Source organism: Bombina bombina, chromosome 4 (assembly GCF_027579735.1).
Source record: "Bombina bombina isolate aBomBom1 chromosome 4, aBomBom1.pri, whole genome shotgun sequence".
In the NCBI taxonomy this organism is placed as follows: Eukaryota; Metazoa; Chordata; class Amphibia; order Anura; family Bombinatoridae; genus Bombina; species Bombina bombina.
In genome coordinates this window covers 603,613,934-603,633,369 of record NC_069502.1, presented here as the reverse complement: position 1 = coordinate 603,633,369, position 19,436 = coordinate 603,613,934, and the positions used below count along the sequence as shown (strand labels likewise).

The 19,436-nt window shown below is 36.4% G+C and overlaps 1 protein-coding gene across 1 annotated transcript in view; it reads left to right on the top strand.

The window, feature by feature from the left end:
- The first annotated feature begins 9,268 nt into the window (after nucleotides 1-9,268).
- Nucleotides 9,269-19,436, top strand: part of PREP (prolyl endopeptidase) — a 551,073-nt gene continuing 540,905 nt past the window's right edge. The window contains exons 1-4 of the mRNA XM_053710588.1: nucleotides 9,269-9,481; nucleotides 9,885-9,959; nucleotides 13,563-13,696; nucleotides 13,827-13,957. Of these exons, the coding sequence (XP_053566563.1) occupies nucleotides 9,284-9,481; nucleotides 9,885-9,959; nucleotides 13,563-13,696; nucleotides 13,827-13,957 (538 nt within the window). The 5' untranslated portion in view covers nucleotides 9,269-9,283. The remainder of the gene's footprint in view (nucleotides 9,482-9,884; nucleotides 9,960-13,562; nucleotides 13,697-13,826; nucleotides 13,958-19,436) is intronic.

The window sequence follows — 19,436 nt, the reverse complement described above, 5'->3', positions numbered from 1 at the left end:
GTGTTTAGACTCAGGGTTTATGTTATGGTGTTAGGTTTAAACATAAATGTTCTTTCCCCATAGGAATCAATGGGGCTGCATTACAGAGATTTGCGCTCCGTTATTGCAGGTGTTAGGCTTTTTTTTATCCGGCTCTCCCCATTGATGTCTATGGGGAAATCGTGCACGAGCACGTCAAAACAGCTCAAAGCAGCGCTGGTATTTGTGTGCGGTATGGTGCTCAACGCTGTCACATTGCCCGCAAACGCAGGTTTTTGGAAAATCTGTAGTAGCAGCGCTATTAAAGGTGAGCGGTGGAAATAACTTGCAAGTTATTACCGAGCCACTCATAACGCAAAACTCGTAATCTGGCCGTTAGTTCTTTTGCTTTACAATCCAAGTCCAGAAAGACTGCTTTTATTTTGCTATTCTCACTTGTTAATTGGGAATTAATTAGATGTTTTGTGTATGTGTGCAAAGATAGCAATGACAGACTATCTGTCCCATTTTCCAACAGGTAGGAATAGGTTGAAGAAGATACGGTCTCCTTCTTGTACCTCCTGCAACCTTAAAGGGATATGAAACCCCCAAAAAATGATTTCATTATTTAGATAGAGCATACAATTTTAAACAACTTTCCAATTTACTTATTTTATTTAATTTATTCTCTGGGTATCCTTTTTGAAAAGCATACTTAGGTAGGCTCAGGAGCTGGGAGCTAGCTGCTGACAGTGCAACACCAGGGTAACGAACAGTGGCAGCCTCAGACTGCCAGCTAATGTGCTTGCCAACCCCAGGATCTCATACAATGAGTTACAGATACCCATATATGATGTAGTGTGTGTCTATCTGTATCTATAAGTGTGTCTGTGTGTATCTGCATGTATAAGTGTAAGCTGTGTAGTGTGTGTGTCTATCTGTATCTATAAGTGTGTGTGTGTATCTGCATGTATAAGCTGTGTAGTGTGTGTGTGTGTGTATCTATATGTATGTGTAAGGCTATGAAGTGTGTGTGTGTGTCTGTATTTATGTAAGCTATGAAGTGTGTGTATCTGCATGTATAAGTGTATGCTGTGTAGTGTGTGTATCTGTATGTATAAGTGTGTGTGTGTGTGTGTATCTGCATATATAAGTGTAAGCTGTGTAGTGTGTGTGTGTGTGTATCTGTATGTATAAGTGTAGGCTATGTAGTGTGTGTGTCTGCATGTATAAATGTAAGCTATGAAGTGTGCATATCTGCATGTATAACTGTATACTATGTAGTGTGTGTGTGTATCTGCATGTATAAGTGTATGCTATGTAGTATGTGTGTGTGTATCTGTATGTATAAGTGTATGCTATGTAGTGTGTGTGTATCTGCCTGTATAAGTGTAAGCTATGTAGTGTGCATGTATAAGTGTATACTATGTAGTGTGTGCGTGCGTATCTGCATGTATAAGTGTATGCTATGTAGTATGTGTGTGTGTATCTGTATGTATAAGTGTATGCTATGTAGTGTGTGTGTATCTGCCTGTATAAGTGTATGATATGTAGTGTGTGTCTGCATGTGTAAGTGTATGCAATGTTGTGTGTGTGTATCTGTATGTATAAGTGTATGCTATGTAGTGTATGTGTGTGTATCTACATGTATAAGTGTAAGCTATGTAGTGTTTGTGTGTATCTGTATGTATAAGTGTGTATCTGCATGTATAAGTGTATGCTATGTAGTGTGTGTATCTGCATGTATAAGTGTATGCTGTGTAGTGTGTATCTGTATGTATAAGTGTGTGTGTATCTGCATGTATAAGTGTATGCTGTGTAGTGTGTGTCTGTGTATCTGTATGCATAAATGTGTGTGTATCTGCATGTATAGGTGTATGCTGTGTAGTGTGTGTGTGTATCTGTATGTATAAGTGTGTGTGTATCTGCATGTATAGGTGTATGCTGTGTAATGTGTGTGTATCTGCATGTATAAGTGTATGCTGTGTAGTGTGTGTGTGTATGTATCTGTATGTATAAGTGTGTGTGTGTGTGTGTGTATGTGCATGTATAGGTGTATGCTGTGTAGTGTGTATCTGTATGTATAAGTGTAAGCTATGTAGTGTGTGTGTATCTGACTGTATACGTGTATGCTATGTAGTGTATTACTGTGCATTTTTGCTAACGTTAAAGGCCAGAATCTAGACTATTAATGGGGAATGCAGAGAGCGGGTTTTAAAGAATCTATTATTAAATGTCCAATTAAGATAAAAATATTTAGCACTGCCTCTGCAAAGGTTAATTAAATACAGAGATAGAGAATAGAAGAGTATAATAGTGCGCTAGGTGTTAAAATATCAAACTCCTTATTTTAACCAGGTACAATAGCTATTAAATAGTTATTTACTATTTAATAGCTACCTAGTTAAAATAATTACAAAATTACCTGTAAAATAAATCCTAACCTAGGTTACAATTAAACCTAAAACTACACTATCAATAAATTAATTAACTAAACTACCTACAATTACCTACAATTAAATCAACTAAACTAAATTACAAAAACAAACAAACACTAAATTACAAAAAATAAAAAAAGATTACAAGAATTTTAAACTAATTACACCTACTCTAATCCCCCTTAAAAAAGTTAACAGCTCTATTACCTTACCAGCCCTTAAAAGGGCTTCTTGCGAGAGGTCCTCCAGAGGGTCGGAAGTCTTCAACCAGGCGGCATCTTCTATCTTCTTCAAACCGGAGCGGGTCCATCTTGAAGCAGCCGGCATGGATCCATCCTCTTCTAACGACGTCCTAACACCGAATGAAGGTTCCTTTAAGGGACGTCATCCAAGATGGCGTTCCTCGAATTCCGATTGGCTGATAGGATTCTATCAGCCAATCGGATTTAAGGTAGGAAAAATCTGATTGGCTGTTTGAATCAGCCAATCAGATTCAAGTTCAATCGTATTGGCTGATCCAATCAGCCAATCAGATTGAGCTTGCATTCTATTGGCTGATCGGAACAACCAATAGAATGCAAGCTCAATTTGATTGGCTGATTGGATCAGCCAATCCGATTGAACTTGAATCTGATTGGCTGATTCAATCAGCCAATCAGATTTTTCCTACCTTGTAAAATACTATATAAAATGTCACAAATGTGACCGTAACAATGGATAAACAAACAACGCGTTTCTCAGATCTCTGTCTGTTTCCTCAGGCTTCTATCCAAAGTCTTTGGATAGAAGCCTGAGGAAACAGACAGAGATCTGAGAAACGTGTTGCTTGTTTATCCATTGTTACGGTCACATTTGTGACATTTTATATTGTATTTTACTGCACCATTAAACTATGGTATTTTAACTGAGAGTCTGAGCTTGATTGAAACCTAAAAGCAAACAAAAAGTTCAGGAGCCGCAAAAAAAAGTGTAATTCAGCTTTATTCCATAAAACAGAAGTGATACAAATAGACAGAAGACATGCCCTTTAGTGTATAGTTCAGCTTACGCGTTTCAGCATGTTTGCCGTACTCATAGCTTACTATTCCCTTGTAACTACTGGGCTTAATAAAGGGTGTAAAAACATTTGATTGGCTAAAGGGCACTTTGCAGGATTAACTCCTTCATTACTAATTAACCTATTACAGGTCTGACAAATCTCTTATACAATGTCTATTTCATAACTTATTAAATTATTTAAAGATTAACACTGTTCATACCAATATAGTTCCACTCATAAAGTTCTTTGAATAGTACTTCTCCTGAATAAATGCCTCATCTAAGTGAGAAAACATTTTATATAAATGAATTAACCCCTGTAGATAGACTCATTTAGACGAACAACCCATCTAAATGTAAGTAGGGGCTCATTTGGAGAAGCCTATAGACAGATGAAAGAAAGGGAAGAGTTATTGGAGAAAGCTGTGTGTGCGCTATCCTTGATTAAGATAATCCTATTAAAACCTCTATTGCATACCTCTTTAGCTTAGATCCTTGAAATTGGGCTTGTGATAATTTGTTTCTTATCTAGCAACTACTAGTACATTCCTTTAGCTGACATATACCAATTTGAACGATGGCCTTAATAAAATTAAATTAAAATAAGGCCATCTTTCAAATTGGTATATGTCAAATGGAGTTACTCTCAAGACTAACTAACATATTGATATTACCTAAACGTATATACTAATAGTATTCAGCTGTGCGCCCCTTTGATTTTCTCTTTTTTATCATACATCACCTACAGTGACAAGGGTACACTGCATCATAAGCAGCACGCATACACTTAACAGTGATCCATATAGAACAAAAACCAGAAAATACGAAGTGTTACAGTTTTTTAGCGCTGGTGCCCCTTCTTGAGTCTAAAAAAACATATGTTTTCTTAATAGGCTATCTGAGCATATAAAATACCACAAATAAAGTGCAGCAGGGAAACTCTCTGAGTTATATCAATAAGACTGAGCATCTACTTCACATTGAGTATATATACAACACTTTGGTCGAGAGTGTAAATTGTTAAAAAACCTAAAAGTTTAAGCCTAAAAGTGTAACCCCTGGACTAACTAAAAAGATATTCATATATATGCATCACATACGCTAAGTAAAACAACAAACTTCATATAAGATAATGATATTTGTACAAAATCGGGTGAGAACTAATAAGACAGCGTCCATATAAAATTAATCAATAAGGTTTTTTTTAACAATTTACACTCTCGACCAAAGTGTTGTATATATACTCAATGTGAAGTAGATATTCAGTCTTATTGATATAACTCAGAGAGTTTCGCTGCAGCACTTTATTTGTGGTATTTTATATGCTCAGGTAGCCTATTAAGAAAATATATGTTTTTTTAGATCTATCTTTTATGCTTTATATATCCTGTATGATTATTGAATTTTAAGAGACGTCTCTATATGTACACATTATATATTTTTATTGTACTCCATGATTAAATTATTTTAACCTTTTTTGGTGGTTTCAGATATCCAGTATATTTACTGTATAGATTTTGTAACCTTTTTTTAGCTTGATATCTTTAGCTTTAAGCGCCCTTACAACCCTTTCTCTAATTAAATACAGAGCTCACATAGCTTAGCTATACCAGTGGTTTGAGCTTGTGTTTGATTTGCTGCCCAAGAGTATTAAAATATATGACTTTATTTAGAATTTTATTTATATTAATTTGGTCTTATGATTTTTTTAAGCCCCGCCCCTGTTCATGCCCACCACATTTAAATTTTTTGCTTTGGGGGGGGGTGTCCCTCTTTTGAATTTTGAAATGTTGGGAGGTATGAAAATTGTGCCATGTTTGCCATCTGATACGTCCCAACATTTCAAAATTCAAAAGAGGGACCCCCCCCCCCCCGCGGCAAAACAATTGAAATGTGGTGGGCGGGGCTTAAAAAATCATAAGACCAAAGTAATATAAATACAATTCTAAATAAAGTCGTATATTTTAATACACTTAGGCAGCATATTAAACACAAGCTCCAACCACTGGTATGGCTATGTGAGCTATGTATTTAATTAGCCTTTGCAAAGACATTGGTAAATATTTTTATCTTAATTGGACATGTAATAATAAATTCTTTAAAACTGCTCTCTGCATTCCCCATTAATATTCTAGATTCTGGCCTTTAAAGTCAGCAAAAATGCACAGTAGCACACTACATAGCATACACTTACACATGCAGATACACACTCACTACATACATACACTTACACATTCAGATACACACACACACTACATAGCATACACTTACACATGCAGATACACACACACTACATAGCCTACAATTATACATGCAGATACACACACACACCACATAGCATGCACTTATACATGCAGATAAACACACACACTACATAGCATACACTTACACATGCAGATACACACACACTACATAGCATACACTTATACAGGCAGATACACAGACACTACATAGTATACACTTATACATGCAGATACACACACATGCACACATTACATAGCATACACTTATACATGCAGCATACACTTATTACATGCAGATACACAGACACTACATAGTATACACTTATACATGCAGACACACACTACATAGCATACACTTATACATGCAGATACACACTTATACATGCATATACACATACACACACTACATAGCTTACATTTATACATGCACACACACTACATAGCATAAACTTATACATACAAATACACACACACACTTATAGATACAGATAGACACACACATTACATCATATATGGGTATCTGTAACTCATTGTATGAGATCCTGCGGTTGGAAAGCACATTAGCTGGCAATCTGCGGCTGCCACTGTTTGTTACCCTGGTATTAGCACTGCTCATTGTATAAAACTGAAGGCATGCTAGTATTATCACCAAGGGTTAGATGTCATCACTACCAGAGGTAGGTTAGAGAGGTCACCATTACCCGTGGTCAGAGTGTATATACAGGGAGTGCAGAATTATTAGGCAAATGAGTATTTTGACCACATCATCCTCTTTATGCATGTTGTCTTACTCCAAGCTGTATAGGCTCGAAAGCCTACTACCAATTACGCATATTAGGTGATGTGCATCTCTGTAATGAGAAGGGGTGTGGTCTAATGACATCAACACCCTATATCAGGTGTGCATAATTATTAGGCAACTTCCTTTCCTTTGGCAAAATGGGTCAAAAGAAGGACTTGACAGGCTCAGAAAAGTCAAAAATAGTGAGATATCTTTCAGAGGGATGCAGCACTCTTAAAATTGCAAAGCTTCTGAAGCGTGATCATCGAACAATCAAGCGGTTCATTCAAAATAGTCAACAGGGTCGCAAGAAGCGTGTGGAAAAACCAAGGCGCAAAATAACTGCCCATGAACTGAGAAAAGTCAAGCGTGCAGCTGCCAAGATGCCACTTGCCACCAGTTTGGCCATATTTCAGAGCTGCAACATCACTGGAGTGCCCAAAAGCACAAGGTGTGCAATACTCAGAGACATGGCCAAGGTAAGAAAGGCTGAAAGACGACCACCACTGAACAAGACACACAAGCTGAAACGTCAAGACTGGGCCAAGAAATATCTCAAGACTGATTTTTCTAAGGTTTTATGGACTGATGAAATGAGAGTGAGTCTTGATGGGCCAGATGGATGGGCCCGTGGCTGGATTGGTAAAGGGCAGAGAGCTCCAGTACGACTCAGACGCCAGCAAGGTGGAGGTGGAGTACTGGTTTGGGCTGGTATCATCAAAGATGAGCTTGTGGGGCCTTTTCGGGTTGAGGATGGAGTCAAGCTCAACTCCCAGTCCTACTGCCAGTTTCTGGAAGACACCTTCTTCAAGCAGTGGTACAGGAAGAAGTCTGCATCCTTCAAGAAAAACATGATTTTCATGCAGGACAATGCTCCATCACACGCGTCCAAGTACTCCACAGCGTGGCTGGCAAGAAAGGGTATAAAAGAAGAAAATCTAATGACATGGCCTCCTTGTTCACCTGATCTGAACCCCATTGAGAACCTGTGGTCCATCATCAAATGTGAGATTTACAAGGAGGGAAAACAGTACACCTCTCTGAACAGTGTCTGGGAGGCTGTGGTTGCTGCTGCACGCAATGTTGATGGTGAACAAATCAAAACACTGACAGAATCCATGGATGGCAGGCTTTTGAGTGTCCTTGCAAAGAAAGGTGGCTATATTGGTCACTGATTTGTTTTTGTTTTGAATGTCAGAAATGTATATTTGTGGATGTTGAGATGTTATATTGGTTTCACTGGTAAAAATAAATAATTGAAATGGGTATATATTTGTTTTTTGTTAAGTTGCCTAATAATTATGCACAGTAATAGTCACCTGCACACACAGATATCCCCCTAAAATAGCTATAACTAAAAACAAACTAAAAACTACTTCCAAAACTATTCAGCTTTGATATTAATGAGTTTTTTGGGTTCATTGAGAACATGGTTGTTGTTCAATAATAAAATTAATCCTCAAAAATACAACTTGCCTAATAATTCTGCACTCCCTGTAGCCTTCTTACTCCTACATAAAGGGACAGTCTACACCAGAATTTTTATTGTTTTAAAAGATAGATAATCCCTTTATTACCCATTCCCCAGTTTTGCATAACCGACACAGTTATATTAATATACTTTTAACCTTTGTGATGATCTTGTATCTAAGCCTCTGCAAACTGCCCCTTTATTTCAGTTCTTTTGACAGACTTTCAGTTTAGTCAATCAGTGCCTGCTCCCAGATAACTTCACGTGCATGAGCACAGTGTTATCTATATTAAATACATGAACACCCTCTAGTGGTGAAAAACTGTTCAAATGCATTCTGAAAAGAGATGGCCTTCAAGGTCTAAGAAATTAGCATATGAACCTCCTAGGTTAAGCTTTCAACTAAGAATACCAAGAGAACAAAGCAAAATTGGTGATAAAAGTAAATTGGAAAATTGTTTAAAATGACATGCTCTATCTTAATCATGACAGTTTATTTTGGACTAGACTGTCCCTTTAACCCACACACCATTCATTTTCCACAGGGAATCTAACAGGTATAAAACCCTGTGAGAGCAAAGCCAGCTGCTTCTGAGTATGGACCCAATAGAATTTAAAAAAAATGCATGGGGCAAATCGTGACAGATGGCTAGCAACCCGGGACAGCCCCCTAAAATCGGGACTGTCCAGCGTAAATCGGGACAGTTGGGGGGGGTAATGCAATATAAAATGAATTTGTATGAAATGCAGTTTTGTTTTGGAAAAGTGTATTATTTATTTAAAATTAAAATAAAGCTATTTTGTTTATACAGTTGTATTGCCGAATAAAAAGCTGCCCGAAAAATAAGCCAACTTCAGCCTCGTTTTGACCTGTGCAGTGTTTGACACATTTTTTCTTTCAAAACTAGACTAACACAAGGTTTCTAGCTGTTATCGTTGAGGTGCTATTGAGCTTTGAATGTTCGAAAATCTGTCAAATATCGAACATCAAACCAACTTTACCACGGTATCGTTTTGGGAGCCCGGTCTCCCACTTAGAAAATCAATGCTATACACTAATATAGAGGGTGATAAGCAGTGTAGGAGAAGTTAGAGAGAAATACAGCTGCAGTAGGCATAATACATTATCTTGTTTTGTACTGTACAAATTATGGCGATTTGAATGTTCTCCGATCAGTAGCGAGATTACAATCTCCTTCTCTTAATCACACTTTCGTTTACGATCTCTGTACTGTAGGAGGTCAATGTTTTTGACAGAATGTAGCAAGCAATAGCTACACGTGTAATGACAGCGGATCCACACCAGCAGGAGTCGCTGTGAGTCACTCGCAGTTGCTGGGTTTTCTATTTCATTATGCCTGGACTTTACTCTCCTTTACTCCTCCGGCTTCCTAGACTGTTGCAGATCGGTGCACAGAGTGCTGCTCTTTGTGTGTCTCCTGTCATTGCGCTCCGTGTTCTGTCTGTCCCAACATCCCTTCGTTATCGGCCAGTTACCATGCAACAGTCAGGCACTTTCCAATACCCGGAAGTCTTCCGCGATGAGTCTGCAGTGAGTGCAGCAAGGCTATCCAATCACTTGTCCTGTCACACCTTTGCTCGCTCTATATCTATCTATCTATCTATCTATCTATCTATCTATCTATCTATCTATCTATCTATCTATCTATCTATCTATCATCTCCTTAAGCTGTACTCGTCTATACCTCCTCTTGTCCTTGTTAGTATTGTATCCCTAAGACTATCTGGACCACACCTGTGCTAGAGATGATATAGTAAAGTTTTTATGCAAATACATAGCAATTCAGTCATGTCAAATGCAGTTTAAATGAATATTAATCATTACAGGGCTCAGATTATAATTGCACATAAAACTTTTGAGCTTTGTTGTTGATAAAGAATATGTATTTATAAATATGTAAGTGTGTTTGTATTTACAAATGTCTCTTTTTCAGGTAGATGACTATCATGGCTATAAGATTTGTGATCCTTATAAATGGCTAGAAGACCCTGATAGTGAGCAAACTAAGGTGATTATTAACCAGTCTGTCTACAGGGAAACAAAACAGGCTTATGATATATTTTCATATATAACCATCATATATCATAAATCTAAAGCGGTGCTATCATAATTTAACAATTTCTCCCTTCTCTTATAATAGTTTAAGAAATACTATTTTACAGTTTCTGTTTTCTGTATTCATATTATGACACTATACCCAAAATTCATGATTCATATGCAAGTGTAATAAAAAATAATAATATATATTTTATCAAATTTACTTCTGCAAAGTCCATTGCCTACAGCAATGTTAAAGGGCCACTGTAAGTAAATATTTTCTATGCCTGTTACTAACTAACTACCCCAAATACGCTTTTTATCAATAGCATTTCATTAACATATCTCGTCTACCGTATATCAGAAATCTTGTCTGATATAATTGTTTTCCAAACCCACTCCGTGGGTATCCTTTGCTCTGTACCAATCCGTTTACAATACCTAGGTTTCAAAATGGCGCTTTAAACACAAAGTTATTGGTTTAAGTATTTTGAACACTCAGTGCTGAAAATAGTGGGCAGGATAACGTGACATCATCGGCGAATAAAAGATATAACTTTTAGAACGTAATGAAACTTCGTTTTGGAGAAAATATAGGTCAGTAGGTTTTAATTAATGTTTATTAACTTTAATATGTTAGTTTAGCTTAAAAATTATAACAGAAAGTAATCCTTTAAACTAGACCAGAGCTGTAGTATGTACTAAAATGTTAACTCTTAAAGTGATGGTAAATCCTAGCATTTTTGAAACGCTAGGATTTACCAGTGCTACAAATAAAGGGGAATTTTAGTTATGAAGTATAAAAAAACATCATGCTGAAGCCTCCTTTATTTGCCTGCAGCTTATACTGCACTGATTGCCTCAGGCAGCTCACGGCAGAACGTTAATTTATCAATGAGTTTATGCTAGCCAATAGTGTGCTAGTCATCTGGCATAATGCTGATTGGCCCACTTGCCTATTGGCTAACAGGTAGAAATGTCACCTAATTGAAAAATAAGTGTTCTGCCATGGGAGGCGCTCAGCACTGCATAAGCTGCAGGCAAATAACGGAACTTTTAGCATGAAGACTGAAAGTCCCCTTTATTTGTAACACTGGTAAATCTTATTGTTTTAAAAACCATTTACCATCACTTTTAAGAGCACATGACAATACATAGTCATCATCCGCACAATGTATTCAGCACAGATGATGACCATGTGTCATCATCTGGAGGTGGTAGGGAGGGATGCACATTCAGAGCTCATTGCGCCCCCCCGCACTTACACCTCATTCCTGGTGGCCTAGACATCGCCTGGGGAATCAAGGAATGCCGGTGACATCACCAAGTTCAGGAATCCCAGAAGTGCTGGGAAGGAGAAGAGGTTTTATGGGAACTGGATGGAGTGGCTGGTGTTCAATCACCTCAATCTAATCTCCCTTAAGCACTCATGCTCTCTCAAACAGTGTCTGTCTTGGAGGTTTAAATATAAGCACTTAAAAAAATAAAAGAAAATCTCACATGTTTATAAGCACAACATATAAGTACCTCTCTAACAGGCTATAAAAAAGGCCTAGTGACCCCAAGACCTCTTGTTCTAAAGCCCCTCTTAAAAATATAGTCCCTATTTAAGTTTTAATATCCAGGTGATCACTGTGGAGCCTTAGAAATACATTTTACTGCATGACTTCCAGATCTTATTGGAACCAGATAGCAAATACAGTGGTGAAACATGGTTTACTATCTGCATTGAATCCTGGCACCTATGTTGAAGTGGAATATTAATATTACTGGTATTTCTGTAGGATTTACTGTACTGCTCATGAAATTAAATGAGCCTGTTTGCTCACACTGTCACATATTCACAGGACATTGTACTGAAATATGTTCTATCATGAGTGAGAAAAAGCAGCACGTTTACATGCTCAAATATCTAAGGCATGAGGAAAGTAAAGATTTAAAGGGACATGAAACCCAATTTTTTTTCTTTCATGATTCAGAATGAGCATAACATTTTAAACTACTTTCCAACTTCTAATATCGTTTTAGCTACCCTTTACTAAAAGTGCAACAATGCACTACTGGGAGCTAGCTGAGCACATTTGATAACCAATACCAAGAGTCACATAGGATACAGAGTACATAGCAAATTTGGTAATAGAATTAAACTGTTAAGTTGTCTAAAATTGTGTTGCATCTGAATGTAAAATGTTGGGTTTCATTTCCCTTTGTTGTTTGTACATAATTAATACTACAGTATAAATGATCACTTGCTGACATTGCAGGACAGATAATTGAGTAACGAGACACACACACCTATGTTGTAGGCAAGTGTGCTTGTATAACGTCTTAGAATAATATAGAAATTTAGAAGCTTATAGAATTTGTGATTTAGGAAACATTGTTCTATTAATATATTTTATAACCTTTTAAACGTCAAATTTCTACCTGTTTCTAAGCCCTCGCAGCCTGCCTTTAGCTCGGTATTTTTATGGCTTTTCACAGCAAGACACTGCTTGTTTATATGTGCCATATAGATAACACTGTGCTCACAAATTGTCTGGAAATAAATCTGGGATAAGGAGACAGTCTGCAGAGGCTTATATACAAGGTAATCCCAAAGGTAACAAGTATATTAATATAACCGTGTTGGTTGTTCAAAACTGGGGAATGGATAATAAAGGGATTATCTTTTTAAACGAATACATATTTTGGAATACACTGTCCCTTTTATGATTTAGCTACATTATAGTGATTTAGAAATGTAACACCTCAGAAGTGGTATCTCCTCAAAGGCATTGTGGAAATATAAGTTACAGTATGTTGGAGCTTGAGTCCATTGAATGATATTATATAATGTAGAAAATGAAGTGAAGCCCTTTCTACAAATACATTTGCTAGCTCAGTAACTGTATTTAGATGCTTTACAATTTGGGATCTTGGGTCTGTGTTAATTTTAAGAGCACATACCTAAATATTAATATATGTAATATACAAAAAAGTATTCTGTACTTTTTTTCTGCACACATAGTACAACTATTTTTTTATAGCTGTAACATAGTTAACACAAGTAATGCTCAACAATGCAGAAATAAGAATTCAGTCTATTCCCTATATGATTTATGAAAAATAATCCCTTGAAATAAGTAAGTTTTAAAGGGAGCCTTTTAAAGGGACACTCAAGTCAAAATTAAACTTTCATTATTCAGATAGGGCATGCAATTTTAAACAACTTTCCAACTTACTTCCATTGACAAAATGTGCAGTCTTTTTATATATAAACTTTTTGAGTCACCAGCTCCTACTGAGCATATGCAAGAATTCAAATAATAAACGTATATGCATTTGATTGGCCGATGGCTGTCACATGGTACATATATGCATTTGTGATTGGCTGATGGCTGTCACATGGTACAGGGGGAGTGGAAATATACAGAACTTAAAATTGTCAGCAAAAAATCCACTCATTTGAAGTTAAAGTGCTATTGCATTGTGTTTATATCATGCATTTGTTGATTATGCAAATCTACTGTGTTTACTCGTTCTTTAACAAATGTGTAGAATAAATAATGTTTATGCATTTTTACTTTTTCAGGCCTTTGTTGAAGCCCAGAACAAGCTTACAATGCCATTTCTAGAGCAGAGCCCTGTCAGAGGAATATTTAAGGACCGTATGACAGAACTGTATGACTATCCCAAATATAGCTGCCACTTCAAGAAAGGAAAAAGGTACCTGCAACATAAGAACATACTATATGAGCATGCTCAGATTAATGTCATTTTAATAGCATATAAAAGCTCTAGCATAGCATGCAGTATAAAATGACATTATTTTATCTTTTTTGTTTTCATCTTTCAGATACTTCCATTTCTACAATTCTGGGCTACAGAATCAACGTGTAATGTATGTTCAGGATTCTCTAGAAGAGGAACCTCGAGTTTTTCTTGATCCCAATAAACTTTCTGAGGATGGCACTGTGGCTTTGCAAGGTCAGTTGCCTGTTTAGTCCCTAATATTTCCTGAATAAAGGTATGCAGAGACATAGTTTCCCTGCATTGTAATAGGCAGTTTAATACAGATCATTTTGTTTTCTTACAGGAAGCTGAATTTGGTAGTTTTAAAAAATGTCATAAGTTTCTGACTAAGGAGCAAAACTTATGAGTCGTGGTCTTTAGTAATAAATTAGTTAAATCTATTCGAATGGGATCATAAGTACCTGAGAATCCACTTGCTTTAATGAGGCACTTATAGGTGGTAAATCACACCTTGTATTCTGGTCTCTATATGTTGGATTCTTATGAATTTAAAGGGATAGTCTAGTCAAAATTAAATTTTCATGATTCAGATAGAGCATGCAATTTTAAGCAACTTTCTAATTTACTCCTATTATTTTTTTTCTTTGTTCTCTTGGTATCTTTATTTGAAAAAGCAAGAATGTAAGCTTAGGAGCTGATCCATTTTTGGTTTAGCACCTGGGTAGCGCTTGCTGATTGTTGTCTAAATCTTGCCACCAGTCAGCAAGCGCTACCCATGGTGCTGAACCAAAAATGGGCTGGTTCCTAAGCTTACATTTCACCGCTTTTCAAATAAAGATACCAAGAGAACGAAGAAAAAATGATAATAGGAGTAAATTAGAAAGTTTTATAAAATTGCATGCTCTATCTGAATCATGAATGTTTAATTTTGACTAGGCTATCCCTTTTAAATAAGAAACCTACAGTAAAGACCATACAACATTAAAATATATCTATGTTCACACATGGAATACATTTTAAAGAGGAAGTAAACACCTTGAGATTTTTTTTATACTAAATGTTTAATTATGCATAATGAAACCACTCTGATATATTTTCTATATTTATTCTGCTCCATTTTGATGTAAATTAGCTCTAATATTTGAGGGTTATCTAATGCTCAGAACTTGAAATGCACCCTGGTTATTTCTCAAAGCTTACACTGCTACATATCTTTATCAGATAACTGTAAAACATTTTTTTTAAATAAACTTTTAAGACTGCCCTGTTGTCTGTGAAGTAAAGCCCAGATTGGCTTCTCCAAATAAGGCAAATGGTGGCCTCAATTTGGTTATTAAACTGATTACAGTAACAGTTATTTATTTTAAAAACATAAACTTTGCTAAAATGTTCTTCAGCAGCACAACAGAAATGTCTTGAAATTACCAGGTGTTCACTGTTCCTTTAAAGGGATAGTAAACACCAACAATGTTATTGCTTAAAAATATAGATAATCCCCTTTATTTACTACTAGTTTTGCATAACCAACACTGTTATATTCATATACTTTTTACCTCTGTAATTACCTTGCATCTAAGCCTCTGCAGACTACCTCCTTATCTTAGATCTTTTGACAGACTTGCATTTCAGAGTACTGATTCTTAAATAAGTCCACGTGCATGAGCACAATGCTAATTATATGAAACACATGGACTTAGGCCCTCTAGCTGTGAAAAACTGTCAAATGCATTCAGATAAGAGGCGGCCTTCAAGGGCTTATAACTTATCATATGAGCCTACCTAGGTTTAGCTTTCAACTAAGAATACCAAGAGAACAAAGCGAATTAGAGGATTAAAGTGAATAAGAAAATTGTTTAAAATTACATGCCCTATATGAATCATGAAAGTTTAATTTGGACTTTACTATCAGCATTCAGATTCTTGAAAACTTTATAGGACACTATATTTTTTTCACCTTTTTATGGTTGTTTTAAAAATGTTTTATTGCAAATCCTTCTTTTTTTATTTTTATAATGCTATTTTCTGAGCTATGTAAAATGATTCTTGGTTTCAAAACTCTAGTACTGGGCCTAGTAGTTTTTAAATGCAAAAACTATGCCCAGACTTGCACAGCTTTGCTGTGTTTACTAAGATTTTAGATCTCAAATAGTTTAGGATTGGACTGCCAATGCGGTGGAAATTGCTGGTATTTTTACAAAATCCCAATAAAGAGATAGAGTAGCACAATGATACAATGCTCTGTATGAGAGTATTTTAGTGTTGCACAAATATGTCTTTAGCTAGGCATAGGGTTATTGGACATAAAGCATTCAATTTTGAACAACATTCCAATTTAACTCTATTATCTAAATTGCTTTGTTTTCTTGGTATCCTTTGTTGAAAAGCATTCCTAGGTAGGCTCAGGAGCATCAATGTATTAATGTGAGCTAGCTGCTCATTGGCTTATCTGATATGTTCAGCTAATTCCCAGTAGTGCATTGCTGATCCGTTAACAACCAATACCATGAGAATAAAGCACATTTGATAATATAAGTAAATTAGAGCATGTACAGTAGTTTTAAGCAACATTCTATCTGAATCATCAAATAAATACCTTTTGGTTTCATATCCCTTTAACCCTTTAGTGACCAGACCATTTTTCAATTTTCTTACCGTTAAGGACCAGGGCTATTTTTATATTTCTGCAGTGTTTGTGTTTAGCTGTAATTTTCCTCTTACTCATTTTCTGTACCTGCACATTTTATAGACCGTTTTCTCGCCATTAAGTGGACTTTATAAAGATACCATTATTTTCATCATATCTTGTAATTTACTATTTATTTTTTATAAAATGATGAAAAAATTGAAAAAAAAACACACTTTTTCTAACTTTGACCCCTAAAATCTGTTACACATCTACAACCACAAAAAACACCCATGATAAATAGTTTCTAAATTTTGTCCTGAGTTTAGAAATACCCAATGTTTAACCCCTTAACGACCAAGGACGTGCAGGGTACGTCCTCAAAAAAAAAAGGCAGTTAATGCCTGAGAACGTACCCTGCACGTCCTCGGTGTGGAAAGCAGCTGGAAGCGATGCTGCTCGCTTCCAGCTGCTTTCCGGTTATTGCAGTGATGCCTCGATATGGAGGCATCCTGCAATAACCCTGCATGGCCATCCGATGCAGAGAGAGCCACTCTGTGGCCCTCTCTGCACCGGACATCGGTGGCCGGTAACGTTGGTGGGTGGGAGCTGACTTGGGAGGCGGGTGGGCGGCCATCGATGGGCCGTATAAGGTGGAGGGTGGCGGGCGCGTGCACGGGGTGGGAGCGGGTGGGAACCGCTATACTACTGAAAATGAGATGGTAACTGTGGGGGAAAAGGGAAAAATTAAAAAAAAAATAAACTTCAGTAAAAGGGATCTTGGAGGGGTGGGGGGTTGTTCTTGGGTGTGGGGGGAGCTACACTACAGAAAAAGGGATTTTTCTTAAAAAAAAGCACATTTTTGTTCTAAACTGGGTACTGGCAGACAGCTGCCAGTACCCAAGATGGCGCCCATTAAGGCAGAGGGGGAGGGTTAGAGAGCTGTTTGGTGGGGGATCTGTGAGGTTGGGGGCTAAGGGGGGATCCTACACAGCAGCATATGTAAATATGCTAAAAAAAAAACTCAAAAAAGCCCAAATATACCTTTTATTTTAGTACTGGCAGAGTTTCTGCCAGTACTTAAGATGGCGGGGACAATTGTGGGGTGGGGGAGGGAAGAGAGCTATTTGGGAGGCATCAGGGGGTCTGATGTTTCAGGTGGGAGGCTGAGCTCTACACTAAAGCTAAAATTAACCCTGCAAGTTCCCTACAAGCTACATAATTAACCCCTTCACTGCTAGACATAATACACGCGTGATGCGCAGCAGCATTTAGCGGCCTTCTAATTACCAAAAAACATCGCCAAAGCCATATATGTCTGCTATTTCTGAACAAAGGGGATCCCAGAGAAACATTTACAACCATTTGTGCCATAATTGCATAAGCTGTTTGTAAATGATTTCAGTGAGAAACCTAAAATTGTGAAAAAGTTAACGTTTTTTTTTTATTTGATTGCATTTGGCGGTGAAATGGTGGCATGAAATATACCAAAATGGGCCTAGATCAATAGTTGGGGTTGTCCACTACACTAAAGCTAAAATTACCCCAAAATGCTCCCTACATGCTCCCTAATTAACCCCTTCATTGCTGGGCATAATACACGTGTGGTGCGCAGTGGCATTTAGCGGCCTTCTAATTACCAAAAAGCAATGCTAAAGCCATATATGTCTGCTATTTCTGAACAAAGGGGATCCCAGAGAAGAATTTACAACCATTTATGCCATAATTGCACAAGCGATTTGCAAATAATTTCAGTGAGAAACCAAAAGTTTGTAAAAAATTTGTAAAAAAGTGAACGATTTTTTGTATTTGATCGCATTTGGCGGTAAAATGGTGGCATGAAATATACCAAAATGGGCCTAGATCAATACTTTGGGTTGTCTACTAAAAAAAAATATATACATGTCAATGGATATTCAGAGATTCCTGAAAGATATTAGTGTTCTAATGTAACTAGCACTAATTTTTAAAAAAAATGGTTTGGAAATAGCAAAGTGCTACTTTTACTATTTATGGCCCTATAAGTTACAAAAAAAGCAAAGAACATGTAAACATTTGGTATTTCTAAACTCAGGATAAAATTTTGAAACTATTTAGCATGGGTGTTTTTTGGTGGTTGTAGATATGTAACAGATTTTGGGGGTCAAAGTTAGAAAAAATGTGTTTTTTTCGATTTTTTTCCTCATATTTTATATTTTTTTTTATAGTAAATGATAAGATATGATGAAAATAATGGTATCTTTAGAAAGTCCATTTAATGGCGAGAAAAACGGTATATAATATGTGTGGGTACAGTAAATGAGTAAGAGGAAAATTACAGCTAAACACAAACACCGCAGAAATGTAAAAATAGCCTTGGTCCCAAACGGAAAGAAAATGGAAAAGTGCTGTGGTCATTAAGGGGTTAAATGTTCTTTGTTTTTTTTGCAAGTTTATAGGGCAATAAATACAAGTAGCACTTTGCTATTTCCAAACCATTTATTTTTCAAAATTAGTGATAGTTACATTGTAACACTATCTGTCAGGAATCCCTGAATAACCCTTCACATGTGTGTGTGTGTGTGTGTATATATATATATATATATATATATATATATATATATATATATATATATATATATATATATATATATATATATATATATATATATATATATATATATATATATATATATATATTTTAGTAGACAACCTAAAGAATTGAGCTAGGCCCATTTTGGTATATTTCATGCCACCATTTCACCGCCAAATGCTATCAAATAAAAAAAAAAAAAAAAAAAAGTTTACTTTTTCACAACTTTACGGTTCTCACTGAAATTATTTACAAACAGCTTGTGCAATTATGGCACACATGTTTGTAAATGATTCTGTAGGATTCCCTTTGTTCAGAAATAGGAGACATATATGGCTTTGGCGTTGCTTTTTGGTAATTAGAAGGCAGCTAAATGACGCTGCGCACCACACTTGTATTATGTCCAGCAGTTAAGGGGTTAATTAGGTAGCTTGTCGGGTTAATTTTAGCTTTAGTGTAGAGATCAGCCTCCCATCTGACACATCCCACCCCCTGATCCCTCTCTTACTCCACCTCAC